We start from the raw sequence: 23,911 nt of genomic DNA, 5'->3' as shown, positions 1-23,911 counted from the left end.
ACAATGGATTTGAAATGAAACAAACAAGATGTGTTTTAACTGCAGACTGTCAGCTTTAATTTGAGGGTATTTACATCCAAATCAGGTGAACGGTGTAGGAATTACAACAGTTTGCATATGTGCCTCCCACTTGTTAAGGGACCAAAAGTAATGGGACATAATAATAATCATAAATCAAACCTTTACTTTTTAATACTTGGTTGCAAATCCTTTGCAGTCAATTACAGCCTGAAGTCTGGAACACATAGACATCACCAGAAGCTGGGTTTCATCCCTGGTGATGCTCTGCCAGGCCTCTACTGCAACTGTCTTCTCTTGATTGATGACTTTGACACACATACACCTAACTCCTGGAGAGTGTTCTTGATCTGGCCAACTGTTGTGAAGGGTGTTTTCTTCACCAGGGAAAGAATTCTTCGGTCATCCACCACAGTTGTTTTCCGTGGTCTTCCGGGTCTTTTGGTGTTGCTGAGCTCACCTTTGCGTTCCTTTTTTTTAAGAATGTTCCAAACAGTTGTTTTGGCCACGCCTAATGTTTTTGCGATCTCTCTGATGGGTTTGTTGTGTTTTTTCAGCCTAATGATGGCTTGCTTTACTGATAGTGACAGCTCTTTGGATCTTGTCTTGAGAGTTGACAGCAACAGATTCCAAATGCAAATAGCACACTTGAAATGAACTCTGGACCTTTTATCTGCTCATTGTAATTGGGATAATGAAGGAATAACACACACCTGGCCAGGAAACAGCTGAGAAGCCAATTGTCCCATTACTTTTGGTCCCTTAACCAGTGGGAGGCACATATGCAAACTGTTGTTATTCCTACACTGTTCACCTGATTTGGATGTAAATACCCTCAAATTAAAGCTGACAGTCTGCAGTTAAAGCACGTCTTGTTCGTTTCATTTCAAGTCCATTGTGGTGGTGTATAGAGCCAAAAATGTTAGACTTGTGTCGATGTCCCAATATTTATGGACCTGACTGTATATGCGCTTCAGTGTTCATGGGTTTGATACGGCTAACCTTGCCCACAGTTTAATATTAAGCTGCTGGGCTGACAAGAAACTACTTTAGCATTAACCTCTCAAGTACAAGAGCACTTTAGCCCAGCTTTTCCATTGCATGTGGGCTTCAGTGTTCCTGCTGTACTTTGGGTTGTTCACTCCAGCAGGGAACATAGGGTTAAGGCAGGAATTTACTCACTGCTGTCTCATTTGCTGTTGGGTTATATCAGTATCCTAGTGTTAACCCTCTGCTCGACAGTTACAGCTCCACCATTGTGCAGGCGCCCATATGCCACTGTGGTACAAAGCACCACAGTGCCATTCAATAGATGGATCCATGATTATTATATGAGCCAGATCGTAGGTCCATCCGACCTATGGATACACTGTGATTGGCTCATCCTGAGCCCATTGCGCTCTCCACTCTAAGGCCCCTTTCACACGGGCGAGTATTCCGCGCGGATGCGATGCGTGAGTTGAACGCATTGCACCCGCATTGAATACCGACCCATTCATTTCTATGGGGCTGTTCACATGAGCGGTGATTTTCACGCATCACTTGTGCGTTGCGTGAAGATCGCAGCATGCTCTATTCTGCATTTTTCACGCAACGCAGGCCCCATAGAAGTGAATTGGGTTACGTGAAAATCGCAAGCATCCGCAAGCAAGTGCGGATGTGGTGCGATTTTCACGCACGGTTGCTAGGAGACGATCGGGATGGAGACCCGATCATTATTATTTTCCCTTATAACATGGTTATAAGGGAAAATGATAGCATTCTGAATACAGAATGCATAGTAAAATAGAGCTGGAGGGGTTAAAAAAAAAGAAAAGAATAATTTAACTCACCTTAGTCCACTTGATCGCGATGCCCGGCATCTCCTTCTGTCTCCTTTACTGAACAGGACCTGTGGTGAGCATTCATTACAGGTAAAGGACCTGTGGTGACGTCACTCTGGTCATCACATGATCCATCACATGATCTTTTACCATGGTGATGGATCATGTGATGACCGGAGTGACGTCACCACAGGTCCTTGACCTGTAATGAATGCTCACCACAGGTCCTGTTCAGTAAAGGAGACAGAAGGAGATGCCGGGCATCGCGATCAAGTGGACTAAGGTGAGTTAAATTATTATTTATTTTTTAACCCCTCCAGCGCTAGTTTACTATGCAGTCTGTATTCAGAATGCTATTATTTTCCCTTATAACTATGTTATAAGGGGAAATAATACAATCTACAGAACACCGATCCCAAGCCCAAACTTCTGTGAAGAAGTTCGGGTTTGGGTACCAAACATGCACGATTTTTCTCACGCGAGTGCAAAACGCATTACAATGTTTTGCACTCGCGCGGAAAAATCGCGGGTTTTCCCGTAACGCACCCGCACATTTTCCCACAACGCCCGTGTGAAAGGGGCCTAAGGGATGTCTAAGGTGCCATCTGGGAACATCAGAGGAACATCCTCCAAGGCTCTCACATTTTCCTGTATAGGGTTTCCTGTTCCACAGGGTCGTCAGATTTTTCCACACTTGGTATATCTTGTCCCTACTTTTACTATTATATTTAATTACCCGTATCTGCTTTTTTAATTATGAGATTAAAGGTTAAGTTTTAACACTGCACATCTCAGTGATCCTTTATTGCAATAATACCTTATTTGAAATGCTTTATCCAATGCAAAATAATCACTATTTAACTGTTAGTAGGTATGCTTTCATTTAACTGTATATTGTAGTAATCAAAAACATACCATCACCAGAAGGGTTGCAAACTGCTTTATTAAAATCATGAAAGAACAGGCGAGAAGAAAAAAATGTGTCATTTAATACAATTTCTTTTATTTATTTTTTAGCAATTCTAGTGTTTGAACATTGCCAGATATCTACAGTAATAATAAAATGCCATTCTCTTTTATAACAGGGAAGTCCAGGAGCTATAGGGAATTCAGGTATGCCTGGTTCACCTGGAGTGCAGGTAATGTTCGCAGATTAATAATTATACTAATCGTAATAATGTAATGGAACAAAGCAAAGTTGCACTGTCGTTTCTTTAAAATTTTGAATATGTGAGCATATAACATTAGCTTTAGGCAAGGGTCGGATTCAAATCTTTAACAACAGGTTCCCTATTCAACGGCAGACAAGCAGCGTCACGATACATGTTTACATATACATACACCATATATATGCAACACACATAAATACACCATATACATGGTACACATACATAAATACCCCATATATACACTACACACATACCACCCAACTTTTAAAAAGCCTAAGGAGCTAAACTATAGAATGGAAGAGCTCATCTCCAGCTGCCGCTGTAATTTTAACAACTGGATCTGGAGAACCTGAGGGAACTGGCTGGATCCCATGCCTGACTTTAGAGCTCATGCAGACAGCCATTGCCTGGCGGACCATGCCTGTATTGCGGCCTGTAAACAGCAGGTCCGCAATATAAAGGCACCGGCCCATTTGAATGGGTCCGCAATTTGGAAGGAGGAGTGTGGAACGGAGACACAGAACCCTATGGAAGCATTACAGAGTACTTCCAAAGTGGGGTTTCTCTCCGTGCCTTCACACTGCAAAAAAATAGAACATGTACAGTACAGACCAAAAGTTTGGACACACCTTCTCATTCAAAGAGTTTTCTTTATTTTCATGACTATGAAAATTGTAGATTCACACTGAAGGCATCAAAACTATGAATTAACACATGTGGAATTATATACATAACAAACAAGTGTGAAACAACTGAAAATATGTCATATTCTAGGTTCTTCAAAGTAGCCACCTTTTGCTTTGATTACTGCTTTGCACACTCTTGGCATTCTCTTGATGAGCTTCAAGAGGTAGTCCCCTGAAATGGTTTTCACTTCACATGTGTGCCCTGTCAGGTTTAATAAGTGGGATTTCTTGCCTTATAAATGGGGTTGGGACCATCAGTGGCGTTGAGGAGAAGTAAGGTGGATACACAGCTGATAGTCCTACTGAATAGACTGTTAGAATTTGTATTATGGCAAGAAAAAAGCAGCTAAGTAAAGAAAAACTAGTGGCCATCATTACTTTAAGAAATGAAGGTCAGTCAGTCAGCCGAAAAATTGGGAAAACTTTGAAAGTAAGGGCTATTTGACCATGAAGGAGAGTGATGGGGTGCTGCGCCAGATGACCTGGCCTCCACAGTCACCGGACCTGAACCCAATCGAGATGGTTTGGGGTGAGCTGGACAGCAGAGTGAAGGCAAAAGGGCCAACAAGTGCTAAGCATCTGTGGGAACTCCTTCAAGACTGTTGGAAGACCATTTCAGGGGACTACCTCTTGAAGCTCATCAAGAGAATGCCAAGAGTGTGCAAAGCAGTAATCAAAGCAAAAGGTGGCTACTTTGAAGAACCTAGAATATGACATATTTTCAGTTTCACACTTGTTTGTTATGTATATAATTCCACATGTGTTAATTCATAGTTTTGATGCCTTCATAGTCATGAAAATAAAGAAAACTCTTTGAATGAGAAGGTGTGTCCAAACTTTTGGTCTGTACTGTATGCTCAACTTGAATGGGTCTGGATCCGTCTGTGGCAACCGCACAGATGGTGTTCGTGCATTTGCGTTCCCCAATGCACGGAACGGACGGCACGTGTTCGTGTCCATGAGCCCTTACTTGCCTCATAAAAAGGAACAGATGAGAACGTAAATCAATAGCCTTCATTTTTAGCCTTTCATATGTAAAAAAAAAGTGTTCCTTGTAAACTGAAAAAACTGCGGACAGCCAGTCGTTCCGTTTATATATTTATTGAATACATAAAGGCTTTCTGCAGACTAGAGCACAGACTGATATTTTTTTTTCTGCAGGTTTTATCGAATATATTGTAGCTACAATAGCATTGTTCTTTGGCTGTTTCTTAGATATATAATATTATCATATAAGAATTATATATAGAAGTGGGGCACTCTCTATAAGTAAAGGGATCCTTTATTAAACATAACAAAATTCACAGTAAAATTAACAATGTATATCGCAGTAATAATAAATCAGCAACAGTACAAAATACGGCAACAGTATAAAAATCGGCAGAGAATGATCGATCAATATAAGGATAAAAATTCAATAAAGTATTAAAACCTAAAATGATAAAATCGACAAGAAATGGATCCCAGTATACAATTAATATAAAAGACAATGCTTAGAATATTTGATAAATAATCGAGGGAAGATGGTCATAAGAGTCACTGGTGATTATTCAATGCGTATTTCCTATGGGAAATATTATGAGTAATTGCTTTCTGCCGAATAGTTAGAATAATCGGTTCATGGCCAGTCCTTTAACACACATGTATAGTAATAGCCAAAATTCAGCGCGTATGTAGCAAATAGGTAATTGATGTAGACAATGTTTCAATTGCTCATACGCACAGCGGCGTCCCGCTGTCTTTATATAGAGAGCGATCGCTTAGTTGCAAAGTGGGATATGCGCAGTCTTACCAGGAGGTCTTGCTACTGGACTGTAAGCCCTCGACTCGGCGTGTTTTCCTTTGGGATTCCGGTCTCAAGGGCAGCTTATTCAAATTTGAATTTGGCGCTAAAGGGGGTTTGTTGAATACACGTGGTCTTGGTATCTTTCGTGTAGTGGTCATTTCTCACTTTGGCGATTCGTTTTTCATGCAATGGTGTCCAGGTCTCCTCGGTCTGGCAATATCCTTTCTCCAGATGGGGGGATTAATACCAGACGCGTTTCGGGGTTTTTAAGACGGTGACCCCTTCCTCAGTGCTGGATCTCCACCCTATTCTAGTGCGACATTACTTTTTATTCATAATATTATCATATGTTTATAAGTGTCCAAGATATCAACAAGACATGCTGTCATTATTTTTCAATATTGTTGGTCAGAGAATTATTTCATGAACAGATACTACAGGTATATGGCACACTAGACACACTAATTGCTCAAAGTGACCCTGTCAGTATGATCGACTTTATTAAACCAGGCATATTGTCTGCTAGGGTTGACAATGCTGATTAAAAAGATATCTTCCTTTACGTTGTACCTGATAGCGTTGGTGAGATAAGTAAACTTTTATCTATATGCAAATTAGCATTTGGAGAACTAAGCAGCAGGCTGTAGCACTTCGAGCACCACCACAACAAATATCAGAACACTTGCCCCTGACAGTTAAATGACGTCAAGACATCTCAACTTGCCCTGTTTTCTGCACCTTCGCTGTGGCTCAATTCTTTGAAGCCACCAGCGTCATCGGCGCCTGCGCACTATGGATTTGTGCTGCTCAGCAAGCAGCAGCAGATCTATAGAGCAGGCACTAGGTCGCTGAGCCACAGCACAGACGCAGAAGACATGGCAAAATGAGATGTCTTGCCCTGTCAATCAACTGTCATAGCGGAGTGCTCTGATCACCTGGGCATCGCTGTACTGGTGCTCAAAGTGCTACAGCCATCCCCTCAGTTCTCCAAATGCTAATTTGCATATGGATAAAGGTCCAATTATCTCTCCAATGCTGACAGGCACAGAGTAAAGAAATATCTAGTTTTAATCATGATCACCCCTAGCAGGCAGTATACCTTGTTTAATAGGGTTTATCGTGCTGACAGGTCCACTGGAAATGTAAAACGTTGTAAAAATGCTGCAGCCTTAAAGAGATTGGCCATAAAATGGCTGCTGATGGAGGGTCATGTCACCAGGTAAATCACCTCCATGTTATGACTTGCCCCTGCCATCTGCACTTGCTCTGTTGGAAGTTTAGAGCAGGTGCTCTAAAGCCAATACTTTTGCTCTCCTGGGAGCCACTACACAGGTGTCTGGCAGCTGCATTCTCTTCTCTCTACATTGAAATCACATGTATGCTTGGCTGGACCAAGTGGTTTTTGAGTATGTTTTGAGTTGTAAGAAATAGTTGTCAGCCAACAGCTACTTAAGGTGTATGGGTACCTTTAGACTATGACATTAAGGGTGACCTAGCCTTCAAAGTTTACTTCAATCCAATCTTCTTGTTAGCAGCAGTACATTGGCGGGAGTGCTGGGAGTTTGACCGCTGTCGATCTGATATCTGACTTTATGCCACTACTCAACCCCTTTAATACAGTTTTGATCTCCAACCACTACTAATTCCCAAAATGAATGGTCTTTATGGAGAAAACCCTTTGTAAACTCTTTGGCACTACTCAGAGATTTCTGCTGCTGGAAATGTGATACAGGACTCTAAGCACACTGACATTTAATGGGAATGTGTGACAGATTTTTTTTTCTTCCAGTTAAAACCAAAATGACATATCCTTTTTGTTTAATCTGATTTTATTTTCTGATTACAGATTTTTAAATTCTACAGGGTGGGCCATTTATATGGATACACCTTAATAAAATGGGAATGGTTGGTGATATTAACTTCCTGTTTGTGGCACATTAGTATATGTGAGGGGGGAAACTTTTCAAGATGGGTGGTGACCATGGCGGCCATTTTGAAGTCGGCCATTTTGAATCCAACTTTTGTTTTTTCGATAGGAAGAGGGTCATTTGACACATCAAACTTATTGGGAATTTCACAAGAAAAACAATGGTGTGCTTGGTTTTAACGTAACTTTATTCTTTCATGAGTTACAAGTTTCTGACCACTTACAAAACGTGTTCAATGTGCTGCCCATTGTGTTGGATTGTCAATGCAACCCTTTTCTCCCACTCTTCACACACTGACAGCAACACCGCAGGAGAAATGCTAGCACAGGCTTCCAGTATCCGTAGTTTCAGGTGCTGCACATCTCGTATCATCTGAAGGCAATCGTCTATGCTGTGAAGATACGAGATGTGCAGCACCTGAAACTACGGATACTAGAAGCCTGTGCTAGCATTTCTCCTGCGGTGTTGCTATCAGTGTGTGAAGAGTGGGAAAAGAGGGTTGCATTGACAATCCAACACAATGGGCAGCACATTGAACACATTTTATAAGTGGTCAGAAACTTGTAAATAACTCATGAAAGAATAAAGTTACGTTAAAACCAAGCACACCATTGTTTTTCTTGTGAAATTCCCAATAAGTTTGATGTGTCACATGACCCTCTTCCTATTGAAAAAACAAAAGTTGTATTCAAAATGGCCGACTTCAAAATGGCCGCCATGGTCACCACCCATCTTGAAAAGTTTCCCCTCTCACATATACTAATGTGCCACAAACAGGAAGTTAATATCACCAACCATTCCCATTTTATTAAGGTGTATCCATATAAATGGCCCACCCTGTATTTCCTGAACATTATTAAGGGGGCGGCCATATTGCCTGAGATGTTCTTAACAGCATTTAGAAAGCATTAAAAAAGTCTTACAGCAGTCACATGGGCCATAGACACAATGGAAACGAGGGGAGCCTCTTGACTTTTATGGTTCTATGGGAGAGTTTTCTAGGCATGTTCTGTGGATCCTGTGCCTTTTTGTACACAGAGCTGATATGTGTCACTCTAATCTTGCCTGTAATGTTAAGCAGATAACTGCAGTAAGGGTACTTTCACACTTGCGTTGTGAGGATCCGTTGTCGGAACTGCCTGCCAGATCCGGAAATCTGTATGCAAACGGATATCATCCAGATGCGGATCCGTCTGACAAATGCATTGAAATTCCAGATCTGTCTCTCCAGTGTCATGCGGAAAAACAGATCCAGTATTTTTTTTCCCGCATTTTTAAAGGACTGCGCATGCACAGACTGGGAAACTGGATCTGGTTTTCCAGAACACTTGGTACCGTATCCAGCATTAATGCATTTAAAATAATGCCGGATCTGGCTTTCCGGCAAGTGTTCCGAAATTTTGACCGGATAAAATATAGCAGCATGCTGCTGTATTTTCTCCGGTCAAATACCATAAGAGGGACTGAACTGAAGACATCCTGATGCATACTGTATTGAGCCCCTGTGACGGAACCCAATACCAGAAAAGAATAACGCTAGTGTGAAAGTACCCTAAAGTGATCTGTATAGACCAAGAAGTGGTGCCTATTATTAGGCTTAGTGGTCAGTGTAAAAATTGCAGGATTTAATGTATTTTTTAATATAGATATTGACATGGAAAATTAAAAATAACCATCAAAATTATAAAAAAATATGTTTAACATAAAAATGTGATTTAAACAATATGTCATTTTCTGATGACACATTCCGTTTAAGCTAATTAGTGATCTTCACAAATGTATCTTTGACACTACTATTATCTATAGTTTTAGTTTAACTGCCATTTTTTATACCGCCGGTCTATGATACATCAGGCTCATGATCTTTTACATATCAATATGTCAAGGAATCATTCAGACTTTATTTAAACTCTTAAAGGGGTTGTATGCTTTGGGGATTTCTTATTTTGTTATTTGATACAATCAGCTAATCACAAAGGCTCTAGACTCAGTTCTAATCTTACATAGTTACATAGTTAATACGGTTGAAAAAAGACAGTAGTATTCAGTATATTGGGCAGACTAGATGGGCCAAATGGTTCTTATCTGCCGACACATTCTATGTTTCTATGTTTCTACATCAAGTTCAGCCAAGGGATAGGTGGGGATGCGAATCCCAGAAGGAATTGAGACTCCACGTTTTCATAAGCATTAATGTTTTTTACTTTGAAGAATTTGTCAAAACCCTTTTTGAAACTGTCCACTTTTCCTGCTGTGACCACGTCCTGAGGAAGTCTAGTCTATTCCACAGATTCACAGTTCTCACAGTAAAGAAGCTTTGACGCTTCTGGAGACTGAACTTTTTCCTCTCCAATCGGAGGCAGTGCCCCCTTGTCTTTTGAGCGCATTTTACATGGAACAGCTTTTCACTGTATTTTTTGTATGGCCCATTTATATATTTGTATAGATTAATCATGTCCCCCCTTAGACGTCTCTTCTCAAGACTTAATTATTTCAATTCTTTTAATCTTTATTCATAACTAAGACCCTCCATTCCCCTTATCAGTTTTGTCGCTCTCCTCTGTAATTTTTCCAGCTGCAGTGCGTCCTTTCTATGTACTGGTGCCCAGAACTGAACTGCATATTCCAGATGAGGCCGCACCAACGCTTTGTAAAGTGGTAATATTATATCCCTGCCCCTGCGAGTCCATGCCTCGCTTAATACATGACAATATCATGGTGGCCTTAGAAGCAGCTGATTGACATTGTATGCTGTAATTTATTCTACCATCCACAAGGACACCCAAATGCTTCTCTATAAGTGACTCTCCCAGTGCTACATCACCTAGGACATATGATGCACAGAGATTATTACTACCAAGATGCATAACTTCACATTTGTCCACTTTGAGCCTCATTTGCCAAGTTGATGCCCAATCACTCAGAGTGTTTAAGTCAGCTTGTAGTTTATGGATATCTTCCATAGACTGTACAGTTCTACATAGCTTAGTGTCATCTGCAAAAATAGATATGGTGCTATTAATCCCCTCCTCAATATCATTAATAAATAAATTAAATAATAAAGGGCCCAGCACTGAACGTTGGGGTACACCTCATATAACCTGGGACCATTCTGAATAGGAATAATTGACCGAAACTCTCTGAACACGGTCCTTCAGACAGTTTTCAATCCAATTACAAACTATACTTTCCAAGCCTATAGACCTTACTTTACCTATTAAGCATCTATGAGGGACAGAATCAAAAGCCTTTGCAAAATCCAGACACACTACATCCACTGACGCCCCTCTGTCCAAGCTACTACTCACTTCCTCATAAAAACAAAGCAGGTTAGTCTGACAACTTCTGTCCTTGGTAAACCCATGCTGATTATCACTTATAATATTATTTATAGTCACATACTCCTGTATATAGTCCCTTAGGAGTCCTTCAAACATTTTTCCCACAACAGAAGTTAAACTAACTGGTCTATAATTACCTGTGGAGGACCTTGATCCTTTTTGAATATGGGCACCACGTTTGCCTTGCGCCAATCACTTGGCACTGTACCAGTACCTAGAGAATCTTTAAAAATTATAAACAGGGGCACAGCAATGACTGAACTGAGCTCTTTAAGAACTCTTGGTTGTAATCCACTTGGACCTGGAGCCTTATTCACATTTACCCTATTTAACTTCTCTTGGACCATATCTACAGTTAGTACATCCAGTGATATACTCAAATATCAAACAGCCTCGGCACCACAGATATCAGCTCCTTTCTCTTTTTTTTTTTGTATATACAGAGCTAAAAAAAACATTTAGTAACTCTGCCTTTTCCTTATCTTCAGTGAAATCCCCCCCCCCCTTTACCATTATTTAGTGGACCTACCTGCTGAGACCTAGGTTTTTTTGCATTTATATATTTAAAGATTTTTTGGGGATTTGTTTTGCTCTCTTTTGCTACCTGCTGTTCGTTTTGTATTTTTGCTAATTTTATCTCCTTTTTACAGATTTTATTAAGCCCTTTGTAATCTTCTAATGCTACAGCTGGCCCCTCAGATTTGTATTTTTTAAATGCTCTCTTTTTGTCTTTTATTGCCCTTTTTACAGTACCTGTAAGCCATGGGGGGTTTAATTTTAGCAGGTTATACTTGTTACCTAAAGGGATACATTTTTTAGTGCAATTACTCAATGTGGATATTAAGCTCTCCCATTTATCCTCAGTATTATTTTGTAACAGTAGCTGCTCCCAGGCTATGCCCTGAAATGCTTCCCTCAACCCAGGGAAATTAGCCTTTTTGAAATTCAGTGTCTTTGCTCTGTCTGACAGAGTTTGCTTTTTATAGTTTAGGGGGAATATAATTATATTATACTCTCTATAACCTAGTGTTTCTCGAACAGTAATATTACCAACAAGCTCTGCATCATTAGAAATTACCAGATCCAACAGAGCATCACCCCTAGTGGGAGCTTCTACAAACTGGCCCATAAAATGGTCCTGCAGCAAGTTGAGGAATTTACTCCCCTTTGCGGTTGAGGTAGAACCATGACCCCAGTCAATATCTGGGAAGTTAAAATCTCCCATTATGACCACTGTACCAGCCTGTGCCGCCTACTCTATTTAATTATACAGTTGCGTTTCTATCTGTTCTGTGATGTTAGGGGGTCTATAGATTACACCAAGTATTATTTTTTCTGTGTTTATATCCCTTTGAACTTCCACCCATAAGGTTTCCACATCCTCACCATCCGCACCCACAATTGCCTCTTTTACACTTGTCTTCAGTTCCCTCCTCACATACAGGCACACACCACCACCTTTTATATTGACCCGGTCTTTCCTAAATAGTGTAAAACCCTCAATATTAACAGCCCAGTCATGCAAAGAGTCCAACCATATCTCAGCCACGCCAACTACATCTATGTGTTCTTCTAGTACCATAGCCTTCAGCTCCCCCATTTTTCTAGCTAGACTTCTGGCATTTGTGAAAATACATTTTTAATTACTATTACCTATAAAGTGAATATCTGGGATTTTTTGGTGGATTTTTGTATGTAACAGGTTCTTGTTACCAGCAGTTCTATTTTTCATAAATGTATAGTTATGCCCAGTCTTCTCCCTATTTTCCTCGCTAACTATTTGGAAATGTAGCATTGCACAAATCAATAGGTTGTCCATTAAATGCATGGATAAGCTATGTCTTTCATCATGAAACACACTCTTTGTAGCCAATCACCCTTCTGCCTATAGATTTGAGTAGTGTACCACCTTTTGTGACACAGAATTACATAGTGGGGGGTCTGCAAATTCATCTTTCAAAACTGTATTTAAATCATTTTTACACTCTGATTCCTAGTTTTTGGAGGGAGTTAAATTGGAATGTTTGGATGTCTCCTTTGGGTATAATATGTCACTGGAATAATCACATTATTTAAACTATGAGTGTTCTTTTGGCACAGATGCACTTTATACTAACATTAGCTTTATTCATTTAATTGACTCGATGAAAAATATAAACTAGCATAATTTAGCCCTGCATATTTCAGTTGGGTGAATACAATCAGTTATCATATCTTGCATGCCATTCGAATCAAGCAAAGCATGGTACAATGTAATTTCAGCAAGGAATTCCTGTTATGTAACTGCTAACTATTGAAGATATTTGCAGGCTACTTGTGCATTTGTTATGGCATATTATCTGAGTACGATATTTTTAAGGTATTTTTTACAAGCTTAAAAGCTAACACTTTCATGCCCTATTTTAGGGACCACGTGGGATACCAGGTTTAAAAGGCAACTCTGGACGGGATGGTGAAAAGGTTTAGTATTTAATAAGCTTTTTTTAACCTACTACCAACATACGGTACTCAATTATTGTCAATTATTTTCTATGAGCTCCTCATCAGGTTAAAAGGCAGATTACGGTCACTAGTGGCATAATGTTAATCAAGTTCTGAATATTTCATTTTATTTTATAGACAGACAAGTTTAAGCAAAATTTTATTGTCAGTAAATTCTATTTGCCTGGAAACACTAGCATTTTTTTTTCCAGTAAACCACTTGTAAAATCACTTGCATATCCTCAAGAATTTCCTTAAAACACTGAATCCCTCTAATCTTTCTGGTGCCAGAACTGAATAATGATCCAGATGTAGTCTACTACCGCGTATGAGAATGTGTACCAGCAGGTGAAAAAAGAAATGCTCCTCCACCAGTACATGGTCAGAACATACATTTCTAGATCTATTTAGTGCAAACAATCATGATAATTGACCCTAGAGGTAAAATGTGCAATTAGAAAGAGGCAATATAATGATATAAAATTCCATAAAAAACAGTCATACTTTGCACTGTATTATAATAATATTCTGCTCAACGAGGTAATGGTTCTCATTGAAGAGTCCCAGCAATAGCCCATGTCAACCACCCCAGAAATTCCTACAAAAGGAAGTGCAACCTATCTGACAGTTGTAAAAGAGAACTTCTTCACAAAATGTTACAGACAATAAATGTTCATGTGACATGGATCTAAAGTATAGAACTTATTCTATTTAATGTCCATAATCAACTGATTATATGGTTTATAAAGAAAGCACTTTTTCTTTTTCTGTAGGGTGAACGTGGAATTCCTGGTTTTTCAGGACAGCATGGACAGCCGGGATTAAAGGTTATAACATACTGTGCACGTTTTACGTCTTAGCTTGAATATCTATATACTGTAACTGCATGTGTTGGATTTGTCAATCAGACTTGCATGTCCAAGCAGAAAAGATTCAATTCAACTTATGACATTACTGCTAGGGAATTAAATGAATAAATCTGCAGCTGCAAATATAGAGATCAAATATTTAAAATCTAAGGCCTGTTTCACACTGGTGTTACTTATTCCGGCAGGCTATTCTGGCAGGGGAACAGCCTGCCAGAACGAGTAACGTCAGTGTGAAAGTAGTCTATAATACAAGTAAAACTTTAATAAGTTATAGTTATCTCCTTTTGATACTGTATATCATTAGATTACTCGTTATTGCTACAAACTCTCTTCTCTCCGGGCATCAAATGCTTAGCACTTTAATTTCTTTCTTCTGTGTGCCCTACATAGAAAGTTTTCTCTCCTCATTTTTCTGTTTGAATCTTCCTATTCCCTAACTATGACCATTAACTCCACATCTTATATAAACACCTTAGATGGTGACCTTTATGTTACAAGATGCAAGCTGTAGAGGAAAAAGGGTTAAAATATTATAAAGACATATCGCAAACAACGGTTTTAGCCCAAAATAAGTACAATGCAATAATAAAAGCATACCCCTAAAGGTGATTTAAACTATGCCTTATATGAGCACAACAATAAAATCTCTTTCTTGTGACTTTTCTTTCTTCTATTCAGAGTTCTTGGCTTTATCTTTCTTCTTGCCCTCTGGCTTCCTCAAACTCAATATGGGCATAACGGAGTTTAAAGGATAACTGTCACATTTAGACCCTAATTTCAATTTTCATATATGTAGTTACTAATAACATGATATTCCAGAAGCAGTTACTATTAGACTGACTTACCCCATATTTAATAAGATTCAGCCCTTAGCAACCAGTCTGCATAAAACTGCAGTCTCACTATTCAGTTAAGATGGCCGCCACTGCCCTCACCCTGAGGCTAATCCCGCCTGCCCTCACTAGCCAGTAACAATAGCAGCCCAAAAGTGTCAGTAACCAGAGCCCTACCCTAAAGGGTTAATCTCCTGCAGCACAAAGGGGTCCTCTTACCACATGTTGCTTTCATTTATACACTGAGAAGATGGCAGATCTCCCTTCCCTGTTGTGCGCTGGTTCAACTCTGCCTTCTCCAGCTCTGCTGAGTGAGGGAGCGTCTGCCAAGCGCAGGGACAGGGAGAAGTGCACACAGCCCAGGCACTGTTATCAGCTGCTGGGGAGGACCTGGCTTTAGTCATTTACTTACAGTCCCTGGCTGTCAGTAATGTGACCCTGCACGCAGCGTGCTCAGTCCTTCAACAGATAGACGGACCATGCCTAGCAACCCTATTTTAAGCACAGGTAAAAGTAGGCAGTACAGGTAACAAAAACGTGGAATTAAGGGGTAATTGAATATACAGTGAAAAATTGAAATAGGGCCACCAAGGAGATATTAATCACCACAATCCAATACTAAAAAAAAAAAAAAAAATACAACAGTTATACTTTAACATCCTTGCATCATTTTAATTCACCTTCAATCTAAACTAACAGTTACTGTACATACTGTAATTCTTCATGAGCTCAAATCTCACAGACCTGCTTCTTTGAGGCAATATAAGTATGACTCTGCACATTGATACAGTATATGTCTCACCTACTTACAATATGGCTGCTACCTATATCATGTTTTGCTGAACAAAAATAGACTACTTATGCTTGATGCCCTAGCTAGATGTTAAAAACTGTTTCAGGAACTAGCAGAAATCCTGAAGACTGATAAACAGTATGGACAAGTTTATCTTCTGTTTACTTTGATTATTTGTGTCTTGGTCAAGTGTTCCTTTAATAATTCTTGTGCATTTTGGATTTTCTGCAAATTTTATGTTATTTTAACACCTGCTGTGAGCAGCCTTGCATTTAACACATTACTGCACCTTTTATGTATGAGTTACATCCCCAGGGAGTGTTTTGTCTAAAAGTATATTCCCAGCTTGACCTTAAAAACTTTCTCATCTGTTTTCTGTTTGGAGTAAAAAGACAAATGTCACATATTTACTATTTTAGATGTATCTTTGTAACTGGTTCAATTTTATCCAAAATTGGGAGTAAATTGAATAATAAATGATAGCCTTTGGGGTAATTTATTATGAGGGTAATATTTGAAGTTAGTTTTCCATGAGTCTGAATTGCATACTTTGTGCCAAATTTATCAAACAGCACATGTTTGGTAAATTTGGTTCACCTTTAAACCTAACATTTGTGTCTGCAAATGCTACTGTAGTTTTCTGCAACACTCCCTATTAGGGTGGCTTTGGGACTTTTTAGTGACTTTTTTTTTTAACAAACTCTCAGTAATAAATCTAGGGTGAAACTCATTAACATAGCTAGCCACTCCTACTTTTTATAACTGGAGTGAGTGGTGTAAAAATTTAAAAAGTTACAAAAACTTTTGTGCGGATTACCATTTGTTGTCTTCACCAAACTTTTCCTGTAGCTGCCAATACAAATTACAGTACATGACGTTAAAGGGGAATTTTAGACCATTCCTGTGATGCAAATGTATTTCCAGTTCATCAGTATTTCCGGGATGCTCTACTCACACAGCCCTATTCAGGTCATGCAACAGCATCTTGATAGGTTTAAGACCAAGACTCTGACCATTTCGAAACACATAGCTTCTTCTTTTTCAACCATTCTTTAGTTGTTTTACTTCTGTTGTTTTGGCCATTGTTGTGTTACCCACAATCTCTTAAACTTGAGCATATGGACTGATAATCTTACTTTCACGTATAAAACATTCAATACACCTTAGAATTCAGTATTCCCTCAATAATCACATGGCATCCTGGCTTTGAGGCAGCCTTTGTGGCCCTAAACCATGATGCTCTCTCCATCATGCTTCATAGTTGGGATGAGGTTTTGGTTTTGGTGTACATTTTCAAAACTACAGTGTGAACCACAGTTTTTTTTGTTTTTTTTTTGACAGTAGTAGCTTCCTTTGTGGTGTCTTTGTGGTGTGGTGTATTTCCATGAACGCCATTTCACTCAATGTTTTCTGACTAGTGGACACATGAACAGAGGTTCTAGCAGTTTCTAAGGTCTAATGTAGTTCTTTGCTGTTAGCCGTGAGTTCTTTCTCACCTCATTCAGGATTGTACATTGTATGCAGTGTGTTGGAGTGGTCTTTACAAGATACCCACTCCTAGGGAAAGTAGCGACAGTCTTGAATTTTCTAAATTTTTAGATTATTTGTCTAACCATAGAATGTTGTGCAGCCAGGTCTTTAGGAATGCTTTTGCAGCCTTTTCCAGCTTTGTGAATCTCGATAACACATCTTTAGGTCTTCTGAAAGTTGTTTGGAACAATGCATGGTTTACAGTGACTAACAATTCTTGAGAAGTGCAGATTTGTAAGTAACCAGGATTTGTGTGTCTTTAACTAATGGACAAAGCATCTGGGAAACCCACACTTCCAGTTTCATCTCCTTAAACCTGTCAGCATGAAAATGGAAGGCAAAGCAGAATTTTGAAGAGTGGGAGAAGCTGAGAAGATCAATACAAACTGTAGTTATGGGAAATTGGAAATATATATGGGAAATTAATCTGTCAAATTTGTAATTTATTCATTGAAATTACTTTTCTATGCCTGCAAGTCATGTGGGTGGCCATGTCAATTATTGATAGCTATCACTACATGATTGAACACAGAAGTAAAGCTAGATTTACACGACCCGAATATCATGCCGATTTTAGGAAATTAACCTTCCTATGAACGCTCATTCCAATAATCTGCCTGTCTAAAGGTACTGCAGATCACCTGAGGAATGAGCAAAACGCTTGTTCATAAGTGAAAATGATCAGATGTGCTGACACCTCAATCCTCATTCCCAGGCAGCAGATCGTGCTGTCTAAACCGCACTCGGCTGCACAGGAGCAATGATTTTTTATGGGGACAAGTGATATTAGTAGCAATTGCTCATCCTCATACAGTGGAGGCAATTGCTAGATATAAATGCAGCACTTCACGTCCACTTAACAAGTAGCTGACTGTCAGGAAGAAAAACTTCCTTCCAGACAATTGGTTGCTCCTCGGATAGTGTAAATGCAGCTTAAGGCTACACCTATAGCCTCACCCCTGACCCCTCAAAAGTACACTATACATTCTATATATACCATATATACACTGTACCATACACCTACATGTATTTTAATTGTATTTTTGTGATTTAAAGGGAACTTGTCCCTATAAAAATTCTATCCTGTCTACCAGCATCATATTATGGAGAATAAGCTCAGCAGATTGTTATATAGTTTTGTGGGGAAAGAGTAAGTAGAACTTGTAACTTATCGACTGAAATCTGTGCTCTTTCAAAGGTTAGAAGACCAGCAGGAGTTACTAGTCCAATATGGAGAATGGGATAAATTGAAGCTAAGTGCTAGTTTAGCTGCAGATGCAATGTTTTGGCTGTAGAGCCATTTTCAAGCATTGAAAAAGGCTCTTTAGCCAAAAAAAATCCCTGTTTAAACTAGTCACTTAGCTTCAACTTAGCTACAGAGTGTTGCATCCATTCTGTATATTGGACTATATGTACTTGGTGAGCTGGACCAATCCCCCAAAAAAGGCGTGCACCTACTCTATTACTATAACTGGGAGTGCTGTTCCTTCTGTATTTTGTGAGTAGAGCTAATAATTCATTGATTGAGAGGAATAGCTGTTAATAATTAAGTAGCACCACCCACTGGACTTCTAAGCATAGACGGGGGAGTCAATCAATAAGTTCCAAGTTATATTAAATCTTTTCCAACAAAACTTCATAAATATCAATTTTCTGAGTTAATAACATGATGCTGGTAGATTGGATTGCATTATCCTAGTGACAGGTTCCCTGTAAGAAGAAATGTAAAAATGTAAATCAGTAGACATGCTTTTTTTAAAATATTTTTCTCTTATAATACAAATGTCATAAACTTAAAGCCTCATGTATCATGAAATAATCCACAAATATTTGAATAACCAAGCAAGATTTGTCTACATTGCCATAAAATTCAATACATTACTGTGGCATTCTAGCAAAACTCTGGACAAGCCATGGGTCACATCACAATAAGCAATGCATGATCATGCAAAAATCATGCTTTTTTAAACCTGGTCATCTAGCACCACACATCTTGGACATCTTGAGCCAAGAGGAAAGGTAAGGAGACACATCTTTAATTGTGTAGCCCTCTTGTGCTAAGAAAGCAGAATTGTAACAGGAGAAAATTGTTTGTAAAATTCTGTTGTACAACTCGATCTGAGATCTGACCAGTACAGAGCTGAGAACTGGAAGCATTCTGAAAGCTTTACCCTTGAATATTGCAGAAAATGGGTAGGCCCTTTAAATTATATTTAAATTATATATCTGATATAAACACATATCCATTGTTTAGTGGAGTAAATAATGGTAAGGGCATAAAAACCTAAAAAAAAAATAGAATAATGCCAGATATGTTTAACATTTTTTAAATGCTTTATATTCAATTGTATTAACTTAGGGTGAGCAGGGACGAAAAGGAGAAAAGGGGACTGATGGAGGTGATGGGAAAAAGGTAAATAATATTTTATACTGAATATTTTAGTCCTACAGTATAATTCCTAATATGTACTATAATTCTTAGGGTGGGTTCACATCAAGTTTAACATATACAAAAAACATATACTTTTTTTTACCATTGTAAAAGAAAGGTATACCTTTTTTTTTACCGGACTTGGCAGGATACAAGAACGTGGTGTGCTGCGTTTTTGTATCCTTTTTTTTTCTAACGTACACTTCAAATGGACGCATAAAATGTGATGTGAACCCACCCATACTTTACAGAGGAAATGTAGAACTTTTCTTTCCTAAATTTTTTAACAGGTCTTTCAAGCTCTCTTAGCTTCCTGGTTCTTCTCAACAGGAAGGAAATTCCTCTCAGCCAGTAACTGGCTGATGTGGGTCACCACTGTGACCATTGATTGGCTGATATCATTTCCTGAGTGTTGAGAGGGACCAAAAAGCAGAGAGTAGTGGTGTACCTGGCTGAGTTGAAATGTAAATAGCAGGGGAATACTTAGGCATGTTTTTTTTTTTTCTGTACTCCATTGGAGGCTGGTTTAAAAGTAATTTTAAATTGCTGGACAAGCTCTTTAAATGAATCAAATAATCACATTGGGATTCCTATCAACAGGATAACATCATGGACCCTTGATGTACAGATCACCCTATGGCACCCACATAATTCTATGGGATCAGAGTGTACCTTTGTGTCCCCCCCCTTTTTTTACATGGAAGCATAGAGTGGTTTTTCACACTGATTCATAAGGGACTCATAGAAAAATAATGCCATATGTCATTATACTGTATCCCATTTGTGCTTTGCATCTAGGAGAAATTCCAGTGTTATACTGAGGCATCATAATGTTAGAACAGAACATGTAGCACCTATGTCCTTACATTTCCCAATCTGTAAATGTGCTAAAGGGTGGTACTGTATTTTTTTTGGATCTAGGCCTGTAAAAATATTTATAGCTAGACCATCACAGAATTGAAAATTATTGGTAGAAGCATACATATATTTTGTTAATTTTTTTTTGACGGAGGTGAAGTAACAAAAAAATTGTGATTTGGCTATTTAGATTTTTTTCTGCCGGTGGAGTTAAGCTTGTGATCTTTAGATACATTATAGTTTACCATTGCTGTAAAATTGCTGTTTTCCTATTAAGTCCTACCTCAGGTAGACCTTAAAGGGGTTGTCTCACTTCAGCAAATGGCATTTATCATGAAGAGAAAGTTAACACAAGCCACTTAATAATGTATTATGATTTGCCTCCTTTGCTGGCTTGATCCTTTTTTCCATTTTTGTTGGAAATTATGTTTAGCTTTACAAAAGTAAAATTGTATTACATGTTTTTATTACATAACTTTTTTTTATAACTTTGTTGCATTTTAGCTTAGTGTTTTTTGTCCTACCAGGGAACATGACATTTCAATCATTGTCAGGCTATCCTAATTTTAAATCCTATCATAGTAAGATGCAATGACGTGTTCAAATGTGGAAAGGGGTTTTCTCTAGTTTTTTTATGTCCCCTATTATTGCATTTTTATTAGTTTTAATGTTAATGTTTAATTTCTTAAGCCAAAGTACCAAAGCTCCAGTTTCTGCTTCGCTCAATGGTTGCATTCCACAAGAATGTATTGTGTAGCATGTACATTTAACTTTTGCATGATTTTCATGCTACAAATGAAGAAAAGCATGGACTAAAAAAAAAAGTTGTGGAAATTTAAAAACTAGTATTTATATAATGTTGATAGTGTTAAAATTCTTAAGCCATGCAAAGTGGTACTATACATCATATCACTAAGTGTGCATTCACATCACCATTTAGCTTTCCGTTCTTCTGATCCGTCAGAAGAAGAGAGAGAGAGAAAAAAAACTGGCTCCTGTAAAAAAAAGGATCCTGTTGCATCAGTTATGCATAGGATTGCATAGGATCCGTTGTTTTACAGGATCCAGTAAAAAAACAGATCCTGTTGCATCAGTTGTCATCCATTTGAGCCATTTCCATCTGAGTTCCTTTTTTTTACATGGAAACAAAAGTACTGCATGCAGTTTTTTCCCGTCTAAATAACAGATCTCAGAAGGAAATGGTTCAAACAGATGACAACTGATGCAACAGGATCCTTTTTTTTTTACTGGATCCTGTTTTCTTTTTCTCTCTCTCTCTTCTTCTGACGGATCAGAAGAACGGAAAGGTAAACGGTGACGTGAATGCACCCTAACTTGTTACTACTATGATGAAGAAAAATAATGTGTGCCCATTTAGAACTATGTGGCACCTTCTTCCTATCAGAGACATACAGATGACTTAACCAAGGATAACGGATAGTAATTTAAGCAGAATTAATGCATAATATTTCAGCATAATTATATTGTAATTAACTGTTTTGATTGATAATTGTTTGAATGCTTTTAAAGCACATATACCCAGATGGTGGTGGCTTCAGGGCTAGTGGCCCATTTGCTTCCCTATAATATGTCCTTTTCCTTTTAAACATCAAGGGCCATGAACAAACAGAGTCATGGGCCCTGATTTATCATAGACTGGTGGTTTACACTGGCCTATGATAACCCCCTGAGATGCCGGTGGTTGCACCTAATTTTTGAGGAAGCGTTAGCCTTAGGCACAGCCTTCGGCAGTCTGTGTGCCTGAACCAAAATCTATGCCATCCCCTAGTTGGTTTAGATTTCAGTCTTCTACTCGAGTAAATTGGTGTAAAAGAAGACAAATCTGGCCTCTTCCCTTCCTACCCTCATCATGCTCCCTTTTCAGGAAAGTGGAAAAGGTGGTGGAGAAATGCCACTTGCGCAACTTTTTTAGTGATTTACCTTTAGTTTAGTATTAAAACGTAAATACTACTTTTTATATGTCAAAATTTATCATTTAGGGAGCAAAAGGAGACAAAGGAAGTAATGGGTCAACAGGAAAGCCTGGGATACCTGTAAGTATAAATTCGTAAGGTATGGCCACACACTCAGGTTTCCACATGCAGTTTTGACAGCCAAAACCAGGAGTGAATTAAAAAAAGAGAAGTTGTATCTGTACTTTATACTGTACTTTCTTTCCTTTTATGATCCATTCCTGATTTTGGCTTACAGAACAGAACTTTAACATTTATTAACTATATTACAAATTGTGTAAATATGAATTTGACTTTCAGTCTTACAATTTTAATAGGGAGTGCCAGGAATATCTGGAAAAGATGGCTTACCTGCATACCCTGGAGAAAAGGTAATTTTCCATCTTGAAGAATTTTGCACACCTAATTACAATGCACTATGAATTAAGCAATTCAACATAAATATAAATTTATAGTATGGGTTACCACTGTGAGTTGTAAATAAAAAATATATTTTGGTTCATTCTTTGTTTTCATTTCATTCTTTTTTCTTTGTGTGCAGATATTGTCCAAAAATGTTATTACATGCTGAATTTATCATAAAAATAAAAAAGAGTGAAGGAACTAGGCTGTGTGTCCATGTGCTTGGGATATGTTTGAAAAATTAAAGTTTGAGACACAAAAAGGGAAAATGAGCTATCTCCTGTTGGATGGGGATGATTTATCAAAACTGGTGTAAAGGAAAACTGGCTTAGTTGCCCATAGCAACCAATCAGATTACACCTTTCATTTTTTTCAGAGCTCCTTTGGGAAATGGAAGGTGGAATCTGATTATTTGCTATCGGCAACTAAGCCAGTTTTTACTTACACCAGTTTTGATAAATGCCCCCAAAGTGGGGACTTCCATTGTTGAATATGATCAAAACACTTGAAGGTTTAAAATAAAACAGCTATACTAGCCATGTACACTAAATAAATAAACTTGCTGCAATAAACCTAGACACACTGTTGAAGGCTATGGACATCTTAGCGGCATTTTAATTAATAATTGCATTTTACTTATTTTGGGGTAAAAATATATCTTTTTAATTGGTCTTTATTAAAATGTTCTGTTGTTTGTGACCTACAAGGGTTAAAAAATCAGTCTACTTGCAGATGGCCTCTCCTGAGTTTCATCAGCTGACTGCTGATGTTAAGCCTTATCTATGATCTCCTGACCTCATAAACACTCATTTAACCCCTTAACGCCCAGCGTCATACATGTACGGCGTTGGCTGGGTCTTTAAGGATGGAGCCCGCTCCTGAGCACTGCCGTGGGTGGCACCTGCTTCTTATAGCAGACACCTGAGTGCGCTTCCGGTGATGCTCATTTTCTACACTGACAGTTGGTACTGCTGCCTGCAAGGTGCTGCC

The 23,911-nt window shown here is 38.6% G+C and overlaps 1 protein-coding gene across 2 annotated transcripts in view; it reads left to right on the top strand.

Annotated features, from left to right (window-relative positions):
* Window positions 1-23,911, top strand: part of COL21A1 (collagen type XXI alpha 1 chain) — a 465,445-nt gene that overhangs the window by 318,010 nt on the left and 123,524 nt on the right. For both annotated transcript variants that reach the window (XR_005778297.1, XM_040428578.1), the window contains exons 11-16: window positions 2,927-2,980; window positions 13,158-13,211; window positions 14,006-14,059; window positions 19,617-19,670; window positions 22,547-22,600; window positions 22,837-22,890. Coding sequence is in view for 1 of the 2 variants with exons in the window: in XM_040428578.1 (XP_040284512.1) it covers window positions 2,927-2,980; window positions 13,158-13,211; window positions 14,006-14,059; window positions 19,617-19,670; window positions 22,547-22,600; window positions 22,837-22,890 (324 nt within the window). In the remaining variant the exon portion in view is untranslated. The remainder of the gene's footprint in view (window positions 1-2,926; window positions 2,981-13,157; window positions 13,212-14,005; window positions 14,060-19,616; window positions 19,671-22,546; window positions 22,601-22,836; window positions 22,891-23,911) is intronic.

This window comes from Bufo bufo, chromosome 4, assembly GCF_905171765.1.
Source record: "Bufo bufo chromosome 4, aBufBuf1.1, whole genome shotgun sequence".
Classification (NCBI taxonomy): Eukaryota; Metazoa; Chordata; class Amphibia; order Anura; family Bufonidae; genus Bufo; species Bufo bufo.
The sequence above is the reverse complement of the archived record's forward strand: the minus strand, read 5'-3'. Positions and strand labels throughout refer to the sequence as shown.